The 26,566-nt window shown below is 37.8% G+C and overlaps 5 protein-coding genes across 5 annotated transcripts; 2 read left to right on the top strand and 3 right to left on the bottom strand.

Annotated features, from left to right (window-relative positions):
• Positions 1–904: 904 nt before the first annotated feature.
• On the bottom strand, positions 905–3,178 carry LOC136254153 (uncharacterized). The gene is made up of 4 exons (XM_066046833.1): positions 2,789–3,178; positions 1,881–2,028; positions 1,431–1,635; positions 905–1,345 (listed from the first exon to the last, which is right to left on the bottom strand). Exons 2-4 carry the CDS (start codon positions 2,004–2,006, stop codon positions 1,107–1,109), a joined length of 570 nt encoding a protein of 189 aa, XP_065902905.1. The 5' UTR covers positions 2,007–2,028; positions 2,789–3,178; the 3' UTR covers positions 905–1,106.
• Positions 3,179–5,859: 2,681 nt separating this feature from the next.
• LOC136252684 (uncharacterized) lies at positions 5,860–11,250 on the bottom strand. Its single transcript, XM_066045252.1, has 9 exons — positions 11,211–11,250; positions 10,854–11,012; positions 9,669–9,865; positions 7,969–8,016; positions 7,859–7,909; positions 7,749–7,799; positions 6,741–6,803; positions 6,019–6,117; positions 5,860–5,967 (listed from the first exon to the last, which is right to left on the bottom strand). Exons 1-9 carry the CDS (start codon positions 11,248–11,250, stop codon positions 5,860–5,862), a joined length of 816 nt encoding a protein of 271 aa, XP_065901324.1.
• An 8,717-nt stretch (positions 11,251–19,967) lies between these two features.
• On the top strand, positions 19,968–21,762 carry LOC136252687 (52 kDa repressor of the inhibitor of the protein kinase-like; the record flags this gene model as incomplete). The annotated part of the gene is made up of 1 exon (XM_066045256.1): positions 19,968–21,762. A coding segment is annotated over one exon (1,782 nt), but the record flags the coding sequence as incomplete, so codon positions are not given.
• A 154-nt stretch (positions 21,763–21,916) lies between these two features.
• Positions 21,917–23,016, top strand: LOC136252688 (uncharacterized). Its single transcript, XM_066045257.1, has 2 exons — positions 21,917–22,049; positions 22,176–23,016. Exons 1-2 carry the CDS (start codon positions 22,045–22,047, stop codon positions 23,014–23,016), a joined length of 846 nt encoding a protein of 281 aa, XP_065901329.1. The 5' UTR covers positions 21,917–22,044.
• Positions 23,017–24,113: 1,097 nt separating this feature from the next.
• Positions 24,114–26,164, bottom strand: LOC136253320 (chromosome partition protein Smc-like). The gene is made up of 2 exons (XM_066045966.1): positions 25,953–26,164; positions 24,114–25,896 (listed from the first exon to the last, which is right to left on the bottom strand). Exons 1-2 carry the CDS (start codon positions 26,119–26,121, stop codon positions 24,140–24,142), a joined length of 1,926 nt encoding a protein of 641 aa, XP_065902038.1. The 5' UTR covers positions 26,122–26,164; the 3' UTR covers positions 24,114–24,139.
• Positions 26,165–26,566: the final 402 nt, after the last annotated feature.

Consider the following 26,566-nt stretch of genomic DNA (forward strand, 5'->3'; position numbering starts at 1 on the left):
ACTACTGAATATTCTAGCTACTTGATGGTTGACACATCACTATCGATCATTGCATGTGAGTTGGTCTACACAGACAGCTACTGACTATTCTAGCTACTTGATGGTTAACACATCACCATCGATCATTGCATGTGAGGTGGTCTACACAGACAACCATTGACCATTCTAGCTACTTGATGGTTAACACATCTTTAGTATACATACGTCCATATAAAAATAACATCAAAATGGATATCTCGGCCCCTGATTACAGTAAAAACTAAAGGTCCCCCTGATTACAGTAAAGGTGGCAGTGCTATCCTTTAATAGTTTGATAGATATATCATACTTATCATTTAAATGACCTTAAGTACACTGTCATCCTCTGCATTTATGCTCCCAAAAAAAAATCCTCTCTTATTCTAGCTCGTGCTACCAGGTGTAAAAGACAAAAGAAGAAAACTTTGACCCATTAGCCTTTTTCCTTTTGATGCTATCATATCATTATCAAGCATAATATCTTACGTGCCAACTTTATGGTCTACATTCTGATTTAAAGAGATGTCCATCTCATACGAGTCAGACACCAGTGAGCCACACAAAATGTGCCTTCTCAAATTTGCTTCCAGTCTTGCCAATCCAACAGGGTTACTTTCACTATGACTATTAGACCAGTACAGAGTTCGAGTCTAAAAATCTGAAGCTGCATCTGAATCAATTTTGATGTTGACATTGAATCTGGATCATCAAATGAGTCAGATTGATGGACCAACATTGAATTAGACCATTATATTATGTATCATATTACATCACTTATTTAACAAAGTATCATAATGTCACATTTGAGAATCACAATATTTAAAACCAAAATGTAGAAATTTTATGTTCAATCAACTTTGTTCAAACATTGGTCACAATACCACTGCTGGATGACTCCACTATTGTTGGAAATTTTAAAAGGTATACAAGATTACACCAATTACGCATGTATAATACTGCAGATAAAACTAGATTCAGTGAAAAAAGTAACATACATGTACAAGATTCTTACAGTTGTGCTTTAAGCTGCATGGTTATAGCAATAAAACATAAAAGTCCATCACGAAACATTGTTTTGTTATTGTTCACTAAGCCGTGAAAAATATCTTCAAAGTTTGGCGATTGTTCAGTAAATGTCTCCATCCTATAGCAGTCACCAAATCCTCCTGTTCTGCTAATGGATCTTGTCCGAACTCGCTGAACAGAGTCAATCTACCTCCATTCTCTTCATATTGTCTGCCAGCTTCGTTGGCTGCTGGGGCCATGCAGTTGTCAATAGATTTTGTTTGATTGTTTTGAGCCATCAGCACGTTTGGAATACCCCTTCCTGTACTAAAAGAAATGATGATATAACTTATAAGATTTAGTGGCAGTTATGCATAAATACCGTGCATTAATTTTTGTTGATATACCTTGGATCTGATGCTCATTCCAGGCAGCCACAAACTTTTTCGTCCCTACTTGGCTAACTTGGATGCTATACCAGGAGAAACAAAATTTGACATCGTCATGTTCCAAGTTGAAATCGTCGTTTTCTTGCATTTCAATTAGGATGGCCTTAATCGGATAGTTTATCCTTCCACTGACTTCAACCCAGATCCTTTCAACCACATGATTCTATTATACAAAAGTCAACACATTATCCAATGCTAACAAGCAGCATAATAGTGTGTATGTACTGCTTGTTAATTAAAATTTAATTTTGCATCAATGCTAATATTTTATCCAATTTTAAAATGTATCAAAGTTATTTAATATCCTGTATGTGTATCCAATTGAAATATCTACTTTAGCTAGTTGCTGACATTGTTAATTCTACTATCAGAAGGTTAAGGTTATTTCATCACGTCATAAAATCTCACCTGGGTTGAGGATGTTTGCAAATGAGGTGGTGCAGAAGGGTTTCTTCTATATTCTGCCAGCCATTCCTGCATGTACAGCATTAGATACCACTCCTTCCCCTGATCAACCCTGAGTTGATCCCACATTCCATAGTGGCAGATGATCTGTCTAAACAATAATAAACAGACACTTGTACATACACATGAGATGGTAGTATGTACAGTACATATAGTATGTATTATACTTGTAGTGCGTAATGTAATACCAGTACACTGTCTCGCAAATAATGTAGTTGTTTTTGATTGGCATAGTAGTAAACACCGCAATTTTACGGCTAAATTCATCAACTGCACACATGTGCATTACTCCAAACATCACGTTCTCATTTTGGTCGATTTGCAGTTTCTGACCAAAATTATCTTCCTGGTAGGTTCCAGGGTTTGTCATTCGAGCAACAGAGTGTCTGCGGGCTTGAGAGTACAGAGGTGAAACAAGCCTCAGAGACTCCCCCACTCTCTTCTCTCCAGCTTTGAGTCCTTTGGATGCTAATACCCCAGTCAATGTTCGACGTTCATACACCGGACCCACCTGGTTTTCAAATGTTAGACAAATCTGATAATAATATATTATAAGCTAACAATGAAATAAACTAAACAATGTAATATTATTTGTTGTATTTTTTTCATGTTAAGATTGATAATATCACTTTATCACTTATCCAATCCAATTGTATATTACTGTACATACTAGCTAACTACCTGTTGAGCAACCTTGCCATGTGTAAAGGCTCATGATATTTTAAAAATTAAATTCAACTAATTCCAGTACTACATATTGCTGGGTTTGCACACTATGATATATTTAAATGTATAACACATTTATATGTATTAATGTCAAAAGATAAATTGACACAATAGAAAGAACTAACTCATCTTACTGACAGCAGCGGTTACAATCCCATCTAATTCAGCTTTTGTGAGCCTGCTTGTCTTTTGTATGTCTCTTTCATGGCAAAATCTACAGAATGAAATAACTAGCTGACTGTATACGTATATATAAACTAATGCATTTCATCATCTTATGATCTATACATTAACCCAATCATTAAGTGAAGTGACAATGAGATTCATGGGCAGAAGATTTAAAGCTGTTTGTCTGTCCCAATATGGCTACCTACATTTTTCAATCTGACTCTTTTTTAGTCTTATAATAGATTGTCTTTATAGAGTCTACATTACTCTAGCCATCATGTACTCACTTGCAAACCTTGCCATATGCATCCTAATTTGGTTTACAAGGAATGTAGCACACATATCAATGATAGCTATACGTGCAACCACATTTAACAAGTATATTTGTATACATAGCTAGATGTTCTTCATGGTCATAATGTTTGGTGAGCCTTAGCTAACAGAGATAGAAATGTGATCATTCCGTGTGATCAGCAAAAATCATACCTGTCTAGTCACTATTGAACAGCACTCACCACCAGGATCAACAAGTTTGAGTGTGTAATTTCACTTTGACTGTTATATTTAATTCAAACTAAAGTATGTAAAAATAATGCCTGACTCATTGTTAATATATTATTTCATCTGAAAGCTTTGTAACTCCAGGATTTTTGTCACTTGGGAAGGAAGGGTGGGGTTCCAACTACAAAAAAAAAAGAAAGCTGGCTGCTGATAAACCTTGTTGTACAAAACTCAACTTAGTTTGAGTTCTTACTTCAATTGATCGAGTATGTATCAGACGTATGCACCCAAGTATTTGCATGATCATGGTAGCTGTAAGTTTATTTATATTCCATGCTCAATGTACTGCAGACTAGCATGCATAAGTTCGCACTTAGCTAGTTTTGTACCACCTACGGTATCTGGTCTAGAAGTTCATCCTGAGTTACATATTCTGTATTAATTATTTCAATAGCTAATATCCATTTTACATGTGTTGATAATGATAATGTGATGCACGTGACTGTTCTGTTATATGCGGTATAATCTTTGTAACTATGTAAATGTTTGTAGCTAACCAGCACTGGGTGCTTCCATGTACATTAATAATAAATAAATATCAGGGGCGGATATAGGATTTTTCCAGATGGGGTGTGGGGGGGACGGAACTGGTTACAGACATAACAACACATGTACAGGTGACCGAGAAATGATTTTTGTGATGCTGAATGGTTATTATGCAGATATTAAGAGATCACGCTCAACAATGCATAGTCACATTATGGTCATGACAATTTTGGAAATCAGACTCTCTAAAGTGAATTTGAGAGTGGTTTCAGCATGATTTTTTAAAATAGAGCAATATCATAACTATGTGCTATAACTTAAGACCTCTACTGAATATTAAAAGCATCACATGCTTTGTGTCAAAAACGATGTATATACAAAATCTAGGGCTATAAGCGGCAACTACAAGTTGATAAAGCAAAGGTGGGGGCATAACTCCTTAGCCTCCCCCTCCCCTTGGATCCGCCGCCCCTGAATAGAGTATACCTGACTGCTCAATTAGAGTATCTCGATCTTCAAAGAAAATGGAGTGAAGGGGGCTCGTTTTCACTCTGTAGATCCCTCTCTTAGAGATAAACACTGGTTTTATGGTGTCATTATCACTTTGCACTGCTGGAAGCTTCCCGACTCGAATACTGACTTTAGCTAAGGGCCTAAGGCAGCCTACTTTGTGGTCGCATGCAGTCCGAGGTAACACATGCTTTTTTTTCTCATGTAATGATGGTTTTCTCTCAAATTGACTGTGATTGTAACTATAAGCTTTATTAGCCGATCAGAACACCAGCACTAGTTGCTGCATGGCATGCAATATACAGTGGCGTCATATATAGCTAGTATGTTTAGCTAGCTACTGATTTAGTCATGCCATACCATATATTGACTAGCTAATGCAGCCATAAATAAAAAAAGAACATTGCTGCAAACCTGTCCAATGAGGAAACGCTCAGTTCTCTCTTGCCAGGAAACCTGTGCTGTAAGCGAAGACTAAGTCTTTTGTGGGTCCATCTCTCCTTTTCTATTTTCTCCCTTATACATGCTTCCATTTCATCTAGCAAGCATTTCCCAGACATTATTGCAAGCTTATTACTATTATGAACTGTAGATCTTGCATGGTGTAGATAACTTATATATACTAGATAAGTGGTTAGATACTAGTGGTGACAACTGAATTCATACAAGTAACTAATGTGTCAATTTCTTGCCTACCTTTATATGTGCTAGCTAAACGTTATTGGTAGCAATATAAGATAGCACATAGTGCTGTACAGCCTTAATAAATAAATGAAATACTGTATAAATAAATGCGACCTTCCCTTCAGTGCTATTCATAAATGATTTTAACATTAGGCCAATGAAACTTGATTACCAGTTTCTCGCTCAGATTTTTAAAAATTTGATGCGGGCGAGCGGTTATTATTCATTATTCATTATTTTTCCAAAAGCACAACACACATCCAAACATGAAGATTTCTGCCAAAAAACAGTGAGATCTACACTGATTATTCTTGCATTAAATAGCTAAAGTACGTTACTAATCTATAACAAGTGATTTTTCCATTAGAGTATAGCTGATTGCTCTATTAGAGTAAAAGTGACTGTTCTATTAGAGTATTTCGATCTGAAATACCAATAATGAAATTCCATGCGGGTGTATCAAAAGCATGCGGGCGATGACGCGAAACTGCTAATCAAGTTTCATTGGCCTTAGCTAGTTAACAAAAGCAACTTGGTAGTGGGCTTAAAAATCGAAGAGGGTACAAGGAGTACCCACTTCCTCAGCCATGTCCTTAAAGTGATATTAACAATATCAAGATACTGTATTAGAACAATCTAAACTGTAATAAAACAGTCATCTCTTACCATCATGCAATTAGCTTATCCCCTTTATCACCCTAAATGTTCCCATTACATGCATGGTAAACAAAGTTATGAGTATTTATTATCCAATGGATATATAAGCATAAGCATAATAATTATTATGTCAAAACTGTTCTTGCTGCTCTCTATACATCATATGCTTAGGTAAAGATGAACGGTCTGCAGGCCCATCATCGACTGTTACTCTGTATGGCGGTTTCTCAACAAACTGCTGTTAAATCCACAAAGTATACACACAACTACAAACAATACAAAAGCTAACATGGTTGAAATCATCTTCAGCATTGCTCTCTTCTGTGTAATTCTCAATGGCATTGCCCTTTTCATTATACACTTCTGCAGGTGCCTTTGGCTGGCTCTTCTACAATTAAGCAGTTCATTGCAAATCTTGAAATACAATTTGTGACAGGACTTGTAAAAAGGAACCTTTTCCATACACAAAATTTGACCCATTTTTTGAAACTTGAAACTTCACTACTTTTTTACAATTGTATATGGCTTAAAGTTTTCCATGAGGCCACTTCAACTAAATCTTACGTTTCTCGGGCGAAATTCAGCCAAATAAAGGTCGGTAGGTCGGTAAAATAAAAATAAAAATAGGCTATTTTGCCAGCTGAAGAGTGAGTTAAACGGTAGCTAAGCTACATTACGGTTGCTGTATTACTTGTGAGTAGGCAGCTATGTTGAGATATTTAGTGTTACTTACTTTTTGAGAGCTTAAAGATAAATTTGCAACTCCTTCGTGGTGTTATCACTCTTTGCAAGGTGATCACGTGATTAACATAATTATTTTATGCTGAAAAATATAGGGTTGGTCGGGCCCGAGAAACAAAAGATTTAGTTGAAGTGGCCTGATTAAAGTTACATTGTGATACAAAAAGCAACGTAATTAGAGTAAGGAGTCAACTGACATTAAAGCTTGTTTGTTAAATGTGTGGAAAGGTACCTTTTTGCAAATCCGGTCACATCTAATCATTAAAATACCTCAATATGTTCGGGTGGCTCTGATGGTGCTGCAGTGCCAATATGAATTATGAAACCATCATCCTGCAAGTACCAATAGCATGATAATCTGTGTACATGGCTATTAGATGAGTGTGTGATACAGAGCACTACATAACGACTGTCATCAGGCGTTGTTTACTAATTTTTGCACACTGTGTGTTGTGCAGCTAGAAAAACATGTCTGACTTGGGCTAATATTACATTCCAATTGCCTGCCAACATAAGAAACAAAATAAGCGGTTGTAAAATTTTAATTGTTTCAGTATTTATACCGCAACACAGAATAATTTAATACAATGGCTTTATGCATAGAAGTGACTATACAATTTGTGTTACCAACATACGGTACCACCTAGAGGTAATGTTGCACTAGCTGGTAGTTGACACTCATGTAGGCACAAGGCAGAACTGAGTTGACTATTACATCATTCCTGAGAGGTGTTTATCCACTGAAGAATCCTATAGCCATGCATGTTTATGGCAATGGCCCACATGTGGTATTCACAGCTTTTATTCTGGTAAGACATCTGTCTTGCTAGTATGCTAACAAGATTCCACATCATTATGAGCAGTATTGGGCATTAATGCAATCATCAAAAGACAATCAAAATATCATAATACCAACATATATTGTAGTAGTGTTTGATAGCAGTGGCTTTGCAATCTAAGCGTTTAGTTTACACTTAACAAAATCACTTTCTCTATTGTTCACAATCTGTTTCTATCCATCAAATTAAGGTTAAGGTATAGCCATGGGCAATCATTCTAATTTTTGAGTGCCTACTTTTGAGTACATGCTGAAAGGTTTGAATTGAACACATGTTGAATGTTATTATGTAGCTACAGTGTAGTTTGAGGCAGGTGGAACACTACAAATTGTTGTAGCAAGACAGGTAAGTAAGCCAGCCCATACATAGCTCAGCTCCAGCTGTCACTTTCATTTTTTTTCTGCCAATAATATTTTATTGCTTAGCAGGAATACTGTACTTTAGTCTTTCCTCCAGCATCTTTTTTGGATGACTTGCTTTCTCCACTTCCCTACATGTTAACACAGAGTGTGCATAAATTCTATTCTCAATTATTTATTACAACTGTACTTTAGTCTTTCCTCCAGCATCTTTTTTGGATGACTTGCTTTCTCCACTTCCCTACATGTTAACACAGAGTGTGCATAAATTTTATTCTCAATTATTTATTACAACTGTACTTTAGTCTTTCCAGCATTTTTCTTTAGTGATTTACCCTTTTCTGTTCCCTACACATACACAAAAATAATGTCTATGTGTGACCGAATTTGACTAAACCAGGCTTCCACACACATCCAATGCTTTGACTTTAACTGGACCTCGCAGCATGCTATTGACCTAGAAACTTCACACAACCTTCTCATACGTTCATAAAATAGCTGGTCAAAATGTGAAATTGATGGCATACTTCTACATAGACTTATGTTCCTTCAAACACGTAAAACTGGGTGGGTGGAAGCCTGGTTTTGTCAAATTGGGTCACCCGTACATGTTAACCCATACTGTATCCCGTTAGCGTTAACTCACACATGCAACAAGCTGACTTCAAAACAAAATGACGACTGTTTTTAAAATTGGGTCACATATGATGTCTTCAGAAATTATTTGTATTTTCCATAGAGTGGATTGTCTGTAGGGGTGGTTCTTTGCTCGAAACACTGTGTAACATGCTGAACATAAAACTGTAAATGAATGTAATGGCTATTGCACTTCTCAGTACTTGACAGCTGGGGTACCATTGTAGAACAAGTGTAAGAAAAAATAGGATTTTTTTCAGTATGAGTAGGGGCTGCAACAAAGCACAGAAACAAGCCGCTGAGATGAAACACAACTGAGTGCATGCTTTTAAATCCCTACTTTAGCCAAACAACATAGCATGCACGTTGTGTTTCGTCTCAGCGGCTTGTTTCAGTGCTATTTATTGTTGCAGCCCTTTCTCATACGGACTTGTTTGTGTACTTTTTTTTGTAAACACACACAAATTACACTATAGCAATTTCAATGTGCTGTTATTATATTGCATAGGATAGCATTTGCTGGTAGGGCATATGAGTGCAACCCAGAAAAGTGGAACTGCTGAAGTCTCATGCCAAGACCACTATAATCAGTAACAAGGTGAATGATGACTGGGCTACATAAACGGACTTGTATTCAATTTTTTTAAGACACACTGGTTTAGTTTATTGCACTAACTCTTACGCATAGATTCTCAACGGTGTGTACCAGAACAAACACAAGTGCCATATTCCGAGCCACAGCTTTAAAATCATGTGGGTGTTTGGTGCACTAGCACAAATATTCCAATATTTTGGGGTGCAATGATTGTGTGGTTTGGTGGAAGCCATACTGATGAGCGATAGCCATGATAAAGAAGGATCAACAGTGAAACAGTAAAGCAATGGTGCTACATCGTAGGCGTGAAAGGATTTTTTGCCATCAAATTCGAAGTTTTTCCGCTAAAGAAGTAAGGCTGTAGCTGTGACCATTTTCTGCTATGCTTGACTGAACGCATCAGGCAGGCAATAGAAAATTTGCAAAAAAACCTATATTTTTAATTTTGTAGCACCTCATCAAAAATACTTTGGGTCATTCTGAAGACACATTTAGGCTTGTTTTTACCTGACCAGTACTGTCAAGTGGCTGAGAAGGATTTGTGAAGATGACATTTGGTTGATTTATTTTCATGGACCAGGCTCACACCTTCGTCGCCCTTACTATTACTATACACTGTATGATATTGGCAACTAAAGTATGTGTACTAGTATGACATCAGGTGGTAGAAAATCTCTGCCCTTTTTTCAATACTATTTTGATCTTTAATTGTATTGAAATTCTTAATTCTTTTGTACACTTATAACAATTAAGGCGGAGTAAGGCCTACCATTTTAAGTTTCTTAGCTGTCGGTGGAGTTGATAATTTGTCAAAGTCATTGTGCTCCTCCCTGCAGTTTTCTTTATCCTGGTATTCTTTTTCATCCTGTCCTTCTTCATCCTTGAATCCTTCATCATCTTGGTATTCTTCATCATTTTGGTATTCTTCTACCTCTTCTTGATATTCAAGACATCTTTTCTTGCTCCCTGTGTACGCAGAAATAGAATTTGTTTAATAAACACTCAGAAAGCAACATTACTGACACAGTTAATGAGATATAAATACAATTTGGGCTGATCATGAGGTAAGGTTTCTAAACTTTATATTAAAGACCTGCTGTCATGTGATATGGCTTTGCCATCACTTCAAAGTGTTGAATGTCAGTGATTTAATTATTGGCTGGGTTGTTTGAGTTATTTGGAATTCTTGGAGTGCCTCCATCAGCCCTACCAGTGCTATAATTTTAATTCCGGAAGTTATAAATTTATCATTAGCTGCACTGATCTATTTAAGAAAGCTTGTCACTTCATTGCTGGCTGCTACAGCAAAAAGGAGGCTGTGACAAGGCCACCTTGTTGCTTCATGGCTGGTTATCAACAAATCTTGCAGCTTCCTCACTTGCAGCTGTTGTAGTCTAAAGCTAGTTGCTTCATGGATGTACTAAAGTCTTGCTGCTATAAAGCCACCTTAGTGCTTTGTGTTTAACAAAAATTACCTCTATCCTTGTCCAGCTGTTATCCACTAAATTGTGTTGTTTCACAACTGTACCTATATAGCTGGTTGTTGCTTTGTAGCCAGCTGTGTGATATTTCCAAACAAGTCCCTTAGATACTAAATAGTAGCAGCTAAAATACATGATGAAACTATGGGCCAGAGCATACACCAGGCCAACTATAGTGAACAACATGCCACACATACTCTAGTCATTTTTCTACTTCTTTCGTGATAGCAATGAGCTGCTTTATAAATAAGTTACAGACACATACTATAGGATTTTTAATAGGTTGAAAGCCAGCAGTTTGGCACCTCAGCAGTTATAAATTGGTGACTGAGGTGCAGCCAAGGTCACTAATCCATGCCATGCCTTGTTAACCAAACTTCGCCCTCCTACTAAAAACCTACATGAAGTGTCTAAACTACACAAAATTATAATAAAAGTAACATAATATGGCATAACATTTTGTAATGACATACCTGAAAAAAGCAGGATGCAATCATACTCTTTTTTGTCCTCCCACAAAACAGTGCATTGAGAATCATACATGATATCTTTATGAGTCTCAACGATTCTCCAAACTGCCACAACTGATGTGGGGCTGCCTGGCTTAATAACTTCCACTAAGGCGTGGGTGTCTGAAATGAAACATTAGAATTACTACATGCGGGTGCAAAAATAATCGACGACAAAAATCAAGAGCAAAGTAGAACATTCTGCACTACATTTAAAGCAGAAACAAAATAGGATCGTGCTTGTACAAGACTATGGCCACATTATAAGAAAATCGGGCTAGTGTGTACAAAGCCAAAAACGCATGGCTAAAAAGTTCATACCTTTCTTTCTATCCAAATTCCTGGTAGCACTACCAGCCATATCGCCAGGTATGAACACACGTTATTCTCCTCCGACACAAGACACTACACGTGGCGAAGTAACAAAGTGTCACGTGAATGGAAAACGACATATATACGTACGTTGTGTCACATGACTACTCCACCTTTCTTTGTGTCCGCCAGGAAATTTTTTGGTAGAATGTAAACTTCTATTAAACGTCTCGTGACGTTGGTATACTATGCCACGGATTACTAAGTAAAAGATCATTCCTTTCTGTGAAGTTAATACGTAAGTCGCATGCATCACTGAACAATGGCTATCTAGTGCGCTGCAACTCGTCGAGTGAGCCGATTAGGTGCAAAGGCTAACTCGCGAGCACTGTAGCTAACTCGCGAGCACTGTAGCTAACTCGCGAGCACTGTAGCTAACTCGCGAGCACTATAGCGAGCTAACTCGCGAGCACTGCCTAACTCGCGAACATTGGCTACGTACCTGCGTGAATCACAAGTAATGGCTACCTCGCGAGCCTACTTAAATCGCGCACGCACACCGTACCAACGTCATTAGCTTGTAGCATACTCGCCTGCTGTGTGCGAGTAAAATCATGCATGTCAAGTGCAAGCATAAGTGCGCGCGTGCTATTTCTTAAAGTTAGAATCGAGCTGTACCGTATGTCAAATCACATAGTCAGAGTTCTGTGTACATTTGTGCAAGGTTACGGGATACTGCAACCTATATGTACACTATAAATCATTTTTCATGATTTAGGGTTTTGATTTTTCTTAATCCAATTTACCAAATATTAATATTATGCATTCTAATCTTCTCATTAATTGACATGGAACTCAAATGTTGTCATGGAAACATGAATTATCCTATGCCAATTAGTGAAAACTATGAACCAAAAATAAGACCAATGAAGAACCATGAGAACTTATTAACAATTCTAAGGCTTGAAGAACATCACTTGTGAGGGACTGACAAGAGGATTTGTGAATAATTTGTCTAGTTGTTGAAGTATGGCAACATATACAAGACACTGTGGTCACAAAATTAGTATTATTTCTTACAAATGGCTCCATTAGGACCTAGACAAGAAGCCAAACTAGTCGTTTGTTTTTACAAAATGTTAACAATTTGTTTGACAACCCTGATTTTTGGTTCAAGATAATATTGCCATTAGTGAGCAAAACTATGCATGCGCTTACAGGTGCGCCAGTTGCTAAGTGTGTTGTTTCTACGTATGTTATCTTGTATCATTATGTGTGTTTCTTGTAACTTGTACTGTACCTGTCCAGTCAGCACACCATTATTCTCCCAACAATTTCAGCCTGTTACTAGCTGACACACAACACAACAACACCAAGCCCTCCTTAATTACGTAATAAAACTTTTGTTCCACAGTCACTCACTATCCTGTAACCTTAATATCAGCTCTGTTACAATGTGTACCTTTCTTCTGCTAGAATTGGAATCTTCAAAACTCTTTATTGGAATATTTATTACTATCAAATCCAAAATGCTGTATTGGTATAGGTATAGTCGTTATTTAAAATTTTCCATTAAACTTACCATGTTTGGGTGCCATAAACTTTTCCACCTAGGTCTTATTCGGGGTTCTACACCCTTTTTACAGCTTGGCTGTTTGCTGTTTTGATGCACTCCATTTCATTTTTGTAATTGCAAGCCCAGAAACTGGCCTATGACTGGCTTTGTGGCTTCCATATTACTTGCCTTTATTAGTTTAGAAATATTGAGAAGCACAACTGACAAAGTCTGGACTGTTTGTCCTTAGGTCACAGTTGGTCACTCATTCTGCACTAGTGTATGTGTTGTATGAAGAATTTTGTGACAAATTATTAAAATATTATAGTATATATATATACAAAAGATTTTTAGTTTGTATGAAGTATTTAATTTTTAATTATAAATTTGCAATTTTTAAAAATATAATGATTATAGGCAAACATTCTAAAAGGGTGACATGCAATGCAGTTGAACTCTCTAATATACAGGGTGACTTGTAACATAGCTAAACTCTGTGACTTGTTATGTAGCTGAACTCTCTTACTGGGTAACTAGTTTGTAGTTGGACTCTCTACTGGGTGACTTGTTACTGTACATAGTTGAACTCTTGTAACCTTATAACATAGTAGAAGTATATCTTGTTGTATAGTTGAACTCTCTATATAGTGACTTGTACCATAGCTAAATAGTCTACATAGAGACTTATAATGTAGCTGAACACTCCACATATTGACTTGTTACATAGTTGAACTCACCACAGTTACATAACTAAACTTTCTACAGGGTTATTTTTATGTAACTGAATTCCCTACAGAGTGACTTGTTATGTATAATAGCTGAACTATCTACAGGGTAACATGAGCTTTCTGTAATTATATATGGTGACTAGGTACACACTTGAACTCTCTACAAGATGACTTATAATGCAGTACAAGTATCTTGTTGCATAGCTGAACTCTCTGTATAGTGACTTGTAACATAGCCGAATGGTCTACAAGGTAGCTTGTAACATAACTTAACTCTTTACAGGTTAGATAAGATTATCAGTTTTCGTCAAAGACATAGATACACAGAACACAATGCCTGCAAGGGTGCTCCCCACACAAAACATACTAATATACTTGCACACGCACGCACGCACGCACGCACGCACGCACGCACGCACGCACGCACGCACGCACGCACGCACGCATGCACGCACGCATGCATGCATGCACGCACGTACACACACATACACACACACAAACAATTACAACAGGAGACACAGAACAGTTTTAAACTTTACACAAAAAGAAATCAATTAAGTTCAGCTCGAAATGTTTTCGCATTTGATAACTGTAGGATGTGGAGAGGAATAGTGTTCCATAGGAAACGTGTTGATGAAAAAAGAGGAACAATAAGGATTGAAAGTCGAGGATGGGCTATACATTGTGTTTTGGTGGGATCTAGTGATGGTGGAAGAAAATTGAAAAGACTGAGGAAAATGGAATGGCTACGCTGTTGTGTAGAATATCATGGGCAAGACTAATAGAAAAGAAATATATTCTGGTTTGGAGCAGTGACAATTAAGTTCTTGTAGGCAAGCACCTGAAGGCTTAGTCCAGTTATGGCTGACAGAGTTCCATCTACTACCTCACACCCAACGTACAGCAAGGGTGACTTGTTATGTAGTTGAATTCTCTACAGAGTGACATAATGTAACTCAACTCTCTACATGCAGTGGCAGATCTAAGATTTTAAAAAGGAGTTTCTGAAAGTGATATTAAATGGTACGGTAGTACCATTTAAGTAGGGATCCCCCAAAAGTGACGCGTGCCGCCGCCTTCCAAAATCATCCTTGAGACATCTTACACAATGAAAGTCACCTTTAGGGAATACTATTAGTCCATCTAAAAGACTACATTAAAAAATATAAAAAACACTAATAGGCAGCCGAATATAGAATTTCAAAAAAAAATTGCTAAGCTCAGATTTTAGACTCACTGCCAGCCAGCCTGCCTGCCTACCTGACCACAGTCACCATTTTATGCTACAGTAACACTCTCAACAGTGGGATGTGTCTTTTGGGGTTCCAACGAGTTTGTGCCCTCTGCACCTTGTCTTTCCTTTTATCTTCAATCAGGCTCATAGTTTTCTAGTTGGAACCCCAATTCGAGATGTTAATTTTCATTAATATGATCAACACTTTCCTTGAGCAGCATATTTAGGCACCGCAAACTTATTTATGTACTTATCGATGTCACACCTATTAATCAGTTGAACGCAATCTTGGTTTATTAATAATGATCGAGCACCGAGACCACATCTCTTAGCAATCTATCATCATGACACACTCAGTTATTATTGGCCTTCATAATGCTAGCTAGCATAATGAAAATGTGACCCAATTTTGGAAAACCATTCTTTTCTGCACATTGGTCATTTTTCTCTTTTTTCGCTAAAATGAAGCACTGGATGTTTATCTATCTTGTGTTAAAATTTTAGTTTGATATACGTATATCTTGAAGCATTCCAGAGATATGGCCAATTTACTGTCTAATACATTACAAACTAACTTTTTATAGTATTGCATTGAGTTCTGTAAGCGATTAAGTGTGACAATTGGTGACAAATCACTTTGTTGACAATTATTTCCAATCTAAAATATACATATATAAGAGATTTCTGATAGTTAAAAGTAGTGTTCTTTGACCTTTTCTTCAATTAAATAACTTGTATCATTGCTTAACTCATAGTTTTATCCATTTCATAACCTGAACAAATCACCCAATTTTTAAGTTAATTGTTGCCCCACACATGTAGAAATTGCTACATGGTTTGACATAATCATGCATATCTCCAAGGAAAAAGAAGCTTTGGGTATGAAACTTAACAGCAAGAAGGTTTAATAGTTACTTTGTCCAATTGTTTTAAAAAATGAATTTTTAAAAAGAATCGCTGAAACTTCAAATAGGTTTCCTGCAAATTTTGCATGTGCAGAAAAGGACAGTTTTCAGAAATTGAGTCACAAATATGAAATAGTTACACACCCCCTGGCTGACTTGAGATACTCTAATACAGTAGTCACCCTAATAGAACAGTCACACATGTATTGCTGTATGCTATAACAAAAAAGGAATCAAACTAGTATTAGTGCAGCGAACAGCAGGGTGAAGTTTGCAAAATGATCTATAGTTTATTTTAACGGAGTGTCTATATCCACCAGCTTACTGGTGTCAATAAGAGCCACCCACTAGCTATTGACACTGATGTGGACTACACAATGAAATTGTTTGGTTTCTTCTCCACACTAGGTTCTTCCTTCTCTTTGATAATAGAACACTCTTTATGGTTCATATTTATAATGTAGAAAACAGAGGTAACTGGCAGCGGTAGCTCAGTGGCTATGAACTGTGCCTCAAGTATATAAGATGTAAGGTCGGGGATATGCTGTAACCCATTTTTTTCTCATTTTACAATAGCTACCTTTTTGTCTTAAATTTCTATTGGTTCAACGGTGGTAATAGCCATTAGTGGCTCTTAATACCACCGCTGCACTGGTGAGCATAGAGTCTGCCTTATTTAATGCAGTTTGGGATTGTCCTATACACCTAAAACAATATTTCACCTATTGGACAGGTGTCAGCATTGGACATTTTGCCATAGCAACTAAAGTTTAATTAGCAACATACACTGTAGCAATCATGCAAAATAGCTTCTGTGGGTTTATGTTTTGCCCAAAAATGTGACCATTTAACAAATCTGAAGTACTCCAAATTAATGTCAAAAAAATTTTAAAATTTTATAGTCCATAAACCCCCGAAGGCATCATTATGCATACCATAGTTACATATGTCTCAATAACCATCATCACTTGCTCTCTTTATTGACTTTCTTTTAGTTTGCTTATTTAAAAAACATGTTTGTGTAGGTGATAAATTTAACAAGTTGATGTTGTGCTACTTCTAAAAACCAGGTGCCAAGCAGCTAGCTAACTCATCTGGAATAACTATAGACAGTATACACTACTATGAATTAACCAACTATGTATTACTACTTTACAATAGGGTAGTTTGATAATATAATTAGCTATTTCTCGTATTTCGTAATTCATGAAATATTCGTAATTCGTTCAATTACATTGCTATGCACTGCTAAGGAAGCGTTTGTTAAATAAACCGCTTTAACCAACATATTACGCACAAAACTATCTTCTAAACTGTTTTATAGTGTGACTAACGTGTTTTTTCCCACAAATTCTCTCGACAAAGCCTCAAAGCTGCTCTTCATTTTCGTTCGCGTACGTAAGGGATATGCCCCCTTTCAACTCGAAGCGATAGGCTATTCCTGGCAGTGTACGAGGCCTGCACCGTTGTTTTTCAGTTGCTAAATGCCTGAAAACCTCAAGGGGAAGGTAGTCTGAGGAAAGTCACCACACCCGTATTTCAGTCCGCCGAAAAGAAACCACCTCAGAGCAAAGTTCACCTGTGCAGAAGTTTAATACAGACTTCATTTCACTTTTACTTCTTACGTAAAAGCTGCTTTTACCGTTATTAAACGATTTTGCTCACGTGGGTGCGTACGGACAAACATAGGTACATAGGTAGATAGATAGATAGATAGGTACATAGGTAGGTCATAGGTACATAGGTAGATAGGTACATAGGTACATAGGTAGATAGATAGGTACACACACACACACTTTTACGGAAACAATTACAGTAAACCAGGAGTTATACATAGTGTATTATATTGGGACTGTTTCTGCTGGCCTAACTTCATACTTTTGCCTTTGAAATCTCTGAAAATGCCATTACGACGTTAAAGCGCCTCTAAAATAAGTATCAATTTAATGAGTACAAGCTTCGAAACTTTCTGCAAAGGCCTGGATTGGTGAGATTCAACTGGGACTCAGATTCAACTGTGAAACAATGTTGTGGAGTGATTTTTACTGATTCATTACTAGCTAGTTTAAGCTATAGAATCATAGATCTATGTAGCTATAGGCCACTGAGCTAGCTATCAAGACTGAGCCTACATACCCCAGCTGGATTATGTGCACTTATCAGTCTGGGATCACAGTTATTGAAAACTTCCTGAACCTGAAACCCCCTCTGAAATCCAACACTGAACTGCCTGGTGTTCAGGTTCTTGACATCTGTTCCATTAAGTATTTAAGGTATTTCCAAGAAGTTATACTTTATTTGGCCATCTTATGAGGTATCCATGCAATGGATACAATAAAGCAGTAGCAGCCTCTAGTACCATCCTGAAATGTGGACACCTTGATAATTGTCCATGGTCACATTTAGGCCAGTTTCACATAAGGCCTTAAGAATGCAATCAGTGTTAATTGTCTATTGCGTAACCACTGGATGCTGTGGGTGCCCATAAAAATGTATTGAAGCCATTGGGAAAACGATGATAACCGGCAGCAAAACTTCGGTAACTTACAAAGTATAGAGGTCTTCAGAAGATTACGAAGTCACGCATATCATCGTATACCGCATGACGCTATCGAGGATCAGGGGCTGATCCAGGAATAAATGAAAGGGGGTGGCTGGCTTAGTTCACAAGCTTTACATGTGCAGTAAGGGTGTAGCTATACACTGGTGAGAGAGGTGACTGCAGACAGCGTGCGGAGCACGCTTAGCGAAGTGCGAAGCACGAGCTGTCTAGGGGGGTCTGGGGGCATGCCCCCCCAGGAAAATTTTTAAAATTAGGTGTTCAAAACATGCTATTTAGATCAAATTTTACTTAGTTTCAAAACTTTTGTTCTTATACAGTAACTGTTGGCTGCTACTGCTACTGCCCTAACTACACTATAGTGTACAGATACAATATCCTAAAAGGGTCCCTTTAGGATAAATTGTATCTGTACACTGTAGTGTAGTTAGAGCAGTAGCAGCTAAGAAAAGCAGTAGCAGCTAACAGTTACTGTATAAGAACAAAAGTTTTACCGTAGCCCCCTTCCCTCCACCCTGAATCCACCAAAGAATTAGATTGAATCTGGAAGTGATTTTGACTGAAAAGAACAATTGTATGTAGCTACTAGCTAGAATTTCAGACAGTGTACTAGCTGTTTAGAAGAAACACTGTAAAGCTAGCTACAGCATATAGTTTAAAAACTTGTTGGCAGCTGTGCTATTATGTCCATTTAACAACTGCAGCTGTAAATGAACAAAACCATAATAATAAATGTCCACCTGAAGGTTTTGCTTCAAATAAAGTGCACTGTTAGTGTAGATGCCATGTGCTAGTTTGTACAGATGTCCAGGTCTATTTTAGATTATTTTAGATCAAAAGTTATAGCCCAACAAGGACAGAATCCTCTAAGTGAAACCCTTACTACTGATGGAAGTAACAGTGACAGTGAAGTTGGGGAAGAAGGTTTGATTGACAATGAGACTGAGTCTGGAAGTGAAACTCCAGTCACAATCACTAATGAAAGTGGTATCAACAATGACAGTGATGGGAATGAATGTCAATCTCAGGGCATAAATGAAGAGACAGAGGCTACCCCTTCCACTACTGAAAGTATTAGAGTTAATGCGGATTTCATTGAAGCAGCTAACTGGCCAGATAATTTGACAGTGAGCCTTCAACAATCAACTGGTGAGCTTTGCCGTGAGGTTGCACCAGAAACTTTCCATGATAGTGATCCTGTTGAATTTAATAGCAATGGTGAGCCATCTTATCCTAACGTGAACTTTGTATCTAACTCAGAATCTAGTGATATTCTGCAAGTGGCCATTAGTAGATCAAGAATAATAAAAGATCATGAAAAATATGAATTGATTACTTCATCACAAAGCAATCTAAGGAGCACTGATTTTGACACAGTCTACTTCACTGTTTCTGGAGGAAGGAAAAGAAAACAGATAACTTTTCAATCTCGATGGCTTCAAGATTACAAATGGTTACGTTATGGTTTGGAGAATAGTCAAGGAGGATGGTGTTTGCCCTGCATTTTGTTTTTAACTGACAGTGAAAAGACACATCTCGGTGCATTTGTGTGTACGCCCTTCAAGAATTACAACAAATCCAAGGAGTTGATGGAGAGGCATGCCAAACATGCATATCATTTGAGAGCAGTAGATCATGCCTTTGAATTTACAAGAAGGTGGGCTAATCCTGAATCAAGAATCGATAGTCAGTTAATTGATAAAAGCTCTAAGAATTTTAAATTTAATACTGAAGTATTGCCAACAATTGCTGAGACAGTATTATTGTGTGCAAAGCAATGAATTTCTCTCCAAGGTCACAATCAGGATAAGGTGAACTTTACACAGGAGCCATTAAGAAATGAAGGAAATTTCATTGCCATACTTAGATTGCTGGCAAAGAACAATAAAGCACTGAGCGAACACTTAATACTTGGTCCAAAGAATGCAAAATATACCAGTAAGACCGTTCAAAACGAGATACTGGAAATAGCTGCTGACCAAATTCGTGCATTTTATCGAACCTGCATACAGAAGTGTCCACATTTTTCATTAATTGCTGATGAAGCTACATCTCATGGTAAGGAGATTTTGTCGGTTTGCTTAAGGTTCTTGGAAATTGATAATGAAAATTTTCGTGTGAAGCCAATAAAGCACGAAGTGTTACTTGACTTCCATTTTCTTCAGAGGATAACTGGGAAAAGCATTGCAGATGGCATCTTGCAAGTTTTACAAAAACATGAAATTGATGTTAAAAATTGCCGAGGGCAGGCATACGATACAACAGCTTCCATGAGCTCTTCAAATTCTGGTGTACAAGCACATATAAAGAATAATGCACCAGATGCAGAATTTCAAGGTTGCTGCCTGCATAGTTTGAATCTAGTAATATGCCATTCTTCAAAGGTTCAAGCTGTAAAAAATATGATTGATAACTGTCATCAGGCGTTCTTATACTTCCACAACTCTCCAAAGAGACAACGGTTTCTTGAACACATAATTCAGCGCTTGTGTCCATCTGCCAGGAAATCTAAGATAAATGGGCTGTGTAAAACAAGATGGGTTGAACGGCATAATACTTTCACCACAATTTTAGAATTGTATCCTTACCTTATTAAGACTTGGGAACATATTTGTTCACCTGCTGATGATGACAATGAAATTTATCCTGATGGAAATACTTGGAACTGGGATTCTGAATCTCGTAGCACTGCTAATGGTTTGAAGCACATTTTTACTAGCTTTGAGCACGTGGTTGCATTTTTGCTATCAAAAGAATTATTGGAGCCGATTAAACCAATTGCAGAATGTTTACAAGGTAGACTACAAGAGGTATACTTTGGTTTTAAAAAAGTTGATGAAGTCAAGGAGCATTACAAGCAACTTCGTGAAAATGTAAATGCTGAACATAATAGAATTTATCATAAAGCTCTAAATCTATGCAGGGATATTAGCAGCAGCGAAAGTATGCCCCGTGTTATAAGAGGCCGTCAAACTAGACCAAACCCTACAGTAAGCTCACCAACTGATTACTGGAGAGTGACAATTACCATTCCTTTGTTAGACTCAATTATAAGTGAATTGGAAGCCAGATTTTCTGTAGATACACGAGCACATTATGAACTGTGTGCATTGGTGCCCACTGTAATTACCACAAAAGACGAACATCAACTGTGTACCATCTTAAAATCTAAATGGAGTCATTTGCTACCAGCAGAAGATGACCTTGACAGTGAACTTGCTAGATGGAAAGCTCACTGCAATAAATTCCATGCCACTTTAAAGGAGAAGTCTATAACTCACTTGCTGAGTGAAGATGCAGATCCAATATTCTTCCCCAATATAAGAGAACTCCTGTGCATATTGGTAATACTTCCGATTGGAAGCACTGAAGCAGAAAGGACCTTTTCTTGTCTCAGGCAAATTCATTTGTGGTTGCGCACCACTATGACGGATGAAAGACTGGGCAACCTTGGGGTGTTAGCAATGCAAGGATTTAGCTTTCAACTGAATGTTGAACAAATATGTAAAGAGTTTGCAACTAAACATAGCAGAAAAATGTGTACAAGTAGTGTTTTATATGATTAGTATGAGCTGTTAATGCTTAATTTGCATGCCGTGATATATAGTTTAATCCAGGGTGGGTGGCTAGCCACCCCATCCACCCCCCCTGGATCAGCCCCTGAGGATTACGTAACCCAATTTGACCGTGTTTTGACGGTCGCCATTTTGGACGTGTTCTAAATAATGCCGTTAGTTGCTTGATCTCGTTAGTTTAACTTGCAATCGCTTTCCAGAGAAACCTGTATTATTCGAGGTGTAGGTCAGTTCGTATTGAAGACTCTTGGCGACAAGAATTTCTTAGAGCCTTGGAACCTACGTGATGCAGTAAGTTGCTCGCACTATTATCGGTTGGCCAGCTTAGCTCCCTAGGGGTAATGTTCTGGGCGGTTTGGGCTATGGCTGTTGTTAAATTGCAGTGATTACATTTATGCATTGTTTGTTTTACCACAGAGTTCGTATTCGTGGTGAGCCATCCTGCCAGCTGAGTGATTATGCTCAAAGCCTGGAAAAAGAAGCTAAAGAGAGATATGTTGAGAAATTACTGAAGGTTGGATGCACTGTAGATCCTTACCTGGATTCGTATGCTAATGAATTGTCATTGTTGCCAGCAGTGAAGTATTCTCATATTTATGACTTCATTGGTAATCATATGATCAACGGAAGTGATCCACAAAGGGCATTTAAAAGCTTAGACGGTTACCACATGGTTGTTTCTAATGGATGGATGGGGGGTTTGTATGTAAAGAAGTGGCCACATGCTGTTATAGCTAAATGCGAAGTAAAACCATCACAGCGGAGTGGTATTATATACAAATCATGGGTAGCAATCAAGCCATGTGGATCTGTGCAGAGTGGTCATTGTACATGCATGGCTGGTTTGAGTGAGGTATGCAATCATGTTGGTGCAGTATTATACAAGACAATGCATGAGGTTTCTACCCTTTCCCAAATTTCTTGCACATCACTACCCAACGCATGGTTACCAGCAACAGTTAAGAAGACCGTCTCTCCGTCTGAAATATGTGACATCGATTTTCGGGTTCGAAAACTGAATAGGTGTGAGTCAGCTATTGCAAATCCCAAAAGGATCAAGCTTTCAGCCAAGTCACAATTTCTAAATTTCACTGAGCCATCTGAAGCAATTCAAGAAGAATTTTTTGAGAAGCTCAGCCAATCAAAGTACAAGCGGGGAATTTTATCTGTTCATGAAAAGTATAATGCACCTTACTTGCCACTGTCACAACAGAAGAAATTACCACCAACTGTTAGCTCACTATATATACATGGCTGATAAGCTGTCTTCAACTTATTCTGATCTCGTGCACTTAGCTCAAGCAAAGATGAGCTCTTATAAAATAACCAATGAAGAAATCCAGAATCTAGAACAAGCTACTCAACTTCAGTCCAAATGTAGGTTATGGAGTGCTCATAGGGCTGGTAGAATAACTGCCAGCAACTTTAAATCTGCAGTTAGAACTGATCCTTGCAAGCCATCTGTTTCTTTAGTCAAAAAAATTTGTTATCCACAACAGCATGTATTCAGTAATAGTGCAACAAGGTGGGGCTGTGAACATGAAGCGACTACTGTTGAAGAGTTTCTGGATTGGTTTGCTGTGGAACATAGTGATTGCAGCTTTAGCAATTCTGGTTTTATAATAAATTCAGAGTTTCTCTTTTTAGGTGCAAGTCCAGATGGCATTGTGTGTTGCTCATGCCATGGGAGGTACCTTTTGGAAGTAAAATGTCCATATAGATGTTGCGACAAAGGACTGCATGAAGCAGTAAAAGATCGTTCCTTTTTTCTCAAGGAAAATGATGATGGTACTTTGGCACTAGACACTTTACATGCGTATTATTATCAAGTGCAGTGTCAACTGGGTATCAGTGAAGCTGAGAAGTGCTTCTTTGTTGTGTGGGCACAAGAAAGTGTACATATAGAGGAGATAAAGGTTGACATACCCTTTTTTCAAGCTAATGTGCTGAAAGCAAACCATCTAATTGAAACGGCAGTGCTTCCAGAAATAATTGGTTGCTGGTTTACGAGGCCAAGAGAAAATACTGTGATAGCTAACCAGGAGGAAACTGCAGATGTAGTCACCAATACTGATGAGGCTACATATTGTTACTGCAAAGGAAAGGACGATGGCAGTAAGATGATTTGCTGTGAAAATGAGAATTGCTCTAGTGGACAGTGGTTCCATTTTAAATGTGTAAATTTAAGAAGAGCTCCACGTGGGCAGTGGTTCTGTAAGGAATGTTCTAATGCTTGACTTAACTCCCTTAGTTATTATTATCTGTACAGCATATTGTGCCCATACTTACAATGTTTAATGAATGTAACTCAATTTTATGCGTATTTACTTTATGTATTCGTGTTTAACATTAGAACGACAGTAACATACTTATAATTATAATCAATTACTAGGTACAATGGGTTCACATAAGTTAACCAATGCGCAGCATATAGTCATTAACTTGTCTGCAACACTGAGTTCAGCACCATCGGCCTTAATAAAGTTTATTGGCAATCTTTCCTCTAAAACTGAATATTTCTGCTTTATTACACCTATGATCCTCTCCACATGAATTCTTACAATAGCCAAGTCTCTAGATTCTTGAACTTCTTTCGCAGACAACTGGGTCTTTCCCTTCGTAAAAGCTGGTAGCTTAGCTTCAGCCTGATGAATGCCGACAAGTTCGTAAATATTGAAGCCTCTATCAGCTAATATCACATCACCAGGTAACAGTAACTTAAGAATTCCACACTCTTGTGTAATATGCTTGTCCGAGACTCTCCCTCCCCATGCTTTTGACACAAACGACACGGTTCCCTGTGGAGTGATCCCAATCAAAAACTTAATGGTATTGTGTGATTTATAGTTGGACCAAGTCTGTGATCTAGCTAAAAGATTGGTGGCTCGTTCGATGAACACCTCTGTGCAATCAATGATTACCACTGCATCTTTAAATTTAGGCCGGAAGCATTCTGGGAGAGTAGCTCTTATCTCTTCTCTTGTTGGCCAGCGTATCAGGAAATTTAACGACACATACAAAATGTTTAACCATTTGTGAATGATGTTGGATACGGTTGATTCTGCAATTCCAAAACGAAAGGCCAAATCAGCATTCCGGAGGTTTAATCTGAGTTTTACTATGGTCAATAAAAATTCATCGTCATTGGTAAGCTTGCGTAATCCATGTGGCACAGTTGATTGCAGACTTTTACAAGCTAAGTCTAGTACAGCCTTCAATGTATCGTAATCTGGTAGTCCTGTGTAAAAATTTATAAATTTTTCATTCTCCATGAGGGACTCCATGCTTAAACATTTTGATTTCAATGCTGCTATCTTCTCTTCCATATCTTTTTTCCCATCAAAACTTTGTGCTTCGAAAAATGAAACCTTTTCTTTTAACTTTGCATTAATTTCTTCCAAATCTGTATTCTTTTTACACAACTCGTCAATGTTCTGTTCTAATTCTGCTTTTTTAACCTCACACCCAGTCACAATACTTTCTAATACCTTTGTTCTAGTATTAACTGCTGTCATAAAACTGTCTACCTCCTTTTCCCTGGCATTAAAAGCTGTTACTATGCTCTCTAGTTCTTTTCCTCTTGCATTAAGCAGTACCACAGCAGACTCTAATTCTTTGCATCTTTCTTCCTTTTCTGCTACCTTTGAAGTTAACTCTTCAATCAATTGTAAGGCCTTTAGAAGCTGTTCATCTTCCTCTGCCACAACACATTCCAATTCTTTGCATCTTTGTTCCTTTTCTGATATCTTCGAACTTAACATCTCAATTTGTTGTAATGCCTGTTGAAACTGGTCATTTTCATCTGCATTGTTTCCCATTGCAGAATCATTATCTATGCTGCAAGAGATCTCAGGTTCCATACTGGAGTCATTCTCAGTATGCAACAGCTCATCCACGTCATTACCATCACTTGTAGTTTGCTCAGCTGCACGGTCAGCTAGCGAGTTCTCATTATTTTGCCTAGTATTCTTCTGGTTAGCCACACTTCTTCTTTGATTCTCAAGTCTTTTCTTTCTCATTGAAATCATCAGCTCATGTTTTCTAACTTTTCGTTTCAGTGCTGCTACCTCTTCTGTAGTTGTAAATGAGAACAGCGTAGGTACGTAGTCTACGTGAGTTGGATCCTTTGACGGTTTGCCTATTCACAGGAGTATTCAACATTTTAAAAGTCGAGTTGGTGTTAGCCATGCTTACCCGTGACAAAATGTGCTCCACACAAGCGACTGTACTCCGTAGACTTCCAACCTTCGCGTCGAATCGCTGCCTCCCAAGCTTCCCTCCTATTCTCTGGGAAGCGATGAAAACTATACTCGCAGGATCCCTGCTCATAGTCACAATTGTACCCAACACAGTTGAAAGGCATTACTTAGAACACGTCCAAAATGGCGACTGTCAAAACACTGCCAGATTCGGTTACGTAATCCTCAATACGTCATGCGGAATACGATAATATGCGTGACTTCGTAATCTTCTGAAGACCTCTATACGGTATGTTCTAATTTTCTGTACACGGAAAGAAACTACATTGATTTCTCTTTCGTTTCGTGGTTGTCCACTGTGAATAGGACGAAAGATTCCCTAGTTATAGGGTGGCGAAGTTAGAAATGTCACCACACAAGGCCTTCCACAGCTGATATTTGTAAGTTCGAAGTCAGAAAATAACACAGGAACTTCAACAAGTCTTAACAATAGTTTTTGTTGCAAATCGCTTCGCAGGAAAGCGCTGAATTGGCATGAGAGCTAATAAGTTAACCGCTTGTTCAGGGAGCCCAGATACATCATCCAGGTGATAGTACGGCTTGCTCTTG

This window comes from Dysidea avara, chromosome 4 (genome assembly GCF_963678975.1).
Source record: "Dysidea avara chromosome 4, odDysAvar1.4, whole genome shotgun sequence".
NCBI lineage: Eukaryota > Metazoa > Porifera > Demospongiae > Dictyoceratida > Dysideidae > Dysidea > Dysidea avara.

Excerpts from the sequence above, each read along its gene's own strand:
- LOC136252684 (XM_066045252.1), bottom strand. The coding sequence starts at position 11,250 with ATGGCTGGTAGTGCTACCAGGAATTTGGATAGAAAGAAAG. Across the intron at positions 8,017-9,668 it reads CAGCTAAGAAACTTAAAATG|GGAACAGAAAAGGGTAAATC; the intron begins GTAGGCCTTACT and ends GTGTATGTGTAG. Across the intron at positions 7,800-7,858 it reads ATGCTGGAGGAAAGACTAAA|GGAAGTGGAGAAAGCAAGTC; the intron begins GTACAGTTGTAA and ends GTTAACATGTAG.
- LOC136254153 (XM_066046833.1), bottom strand. The coding sequence starts at position 2,006 with ATGTGGGATCAACTCAGGGTTGATCAGGGGAAGGAGTGGTATCTAATG. Across the intron at positions 1,636-1,880 it reads TGCAAACATCCTCAACCCAG|AATCATGTGGTTGAAAGGAT; the intron begins GTGAGATTTTAT and ends TTTGTATAATAG. Across the intron at positions 1,346-1,430 it reads GAATGAGCATCAGATCCAAG|GAAGGGGTATTCCAAACGTG; the intron begins GTATATCAACAA and ends CTTTTAGTACAG.
- LOC136253320 (XM_066045966.1), bottom strand. The coding sequence starts at position 26,121 with ATGCCTTTCAACTGTGTTGGGTACAATTGTGACTATGAGCAGGGATCC. Across the intron at positions 25,897-25,952 it reads TGGAGCACATTTTGTCACGG|GCAAACCGTCAAAGGATCCA; the intron begins GTAAGCATGGCT and ends TCCTGTGAATAG.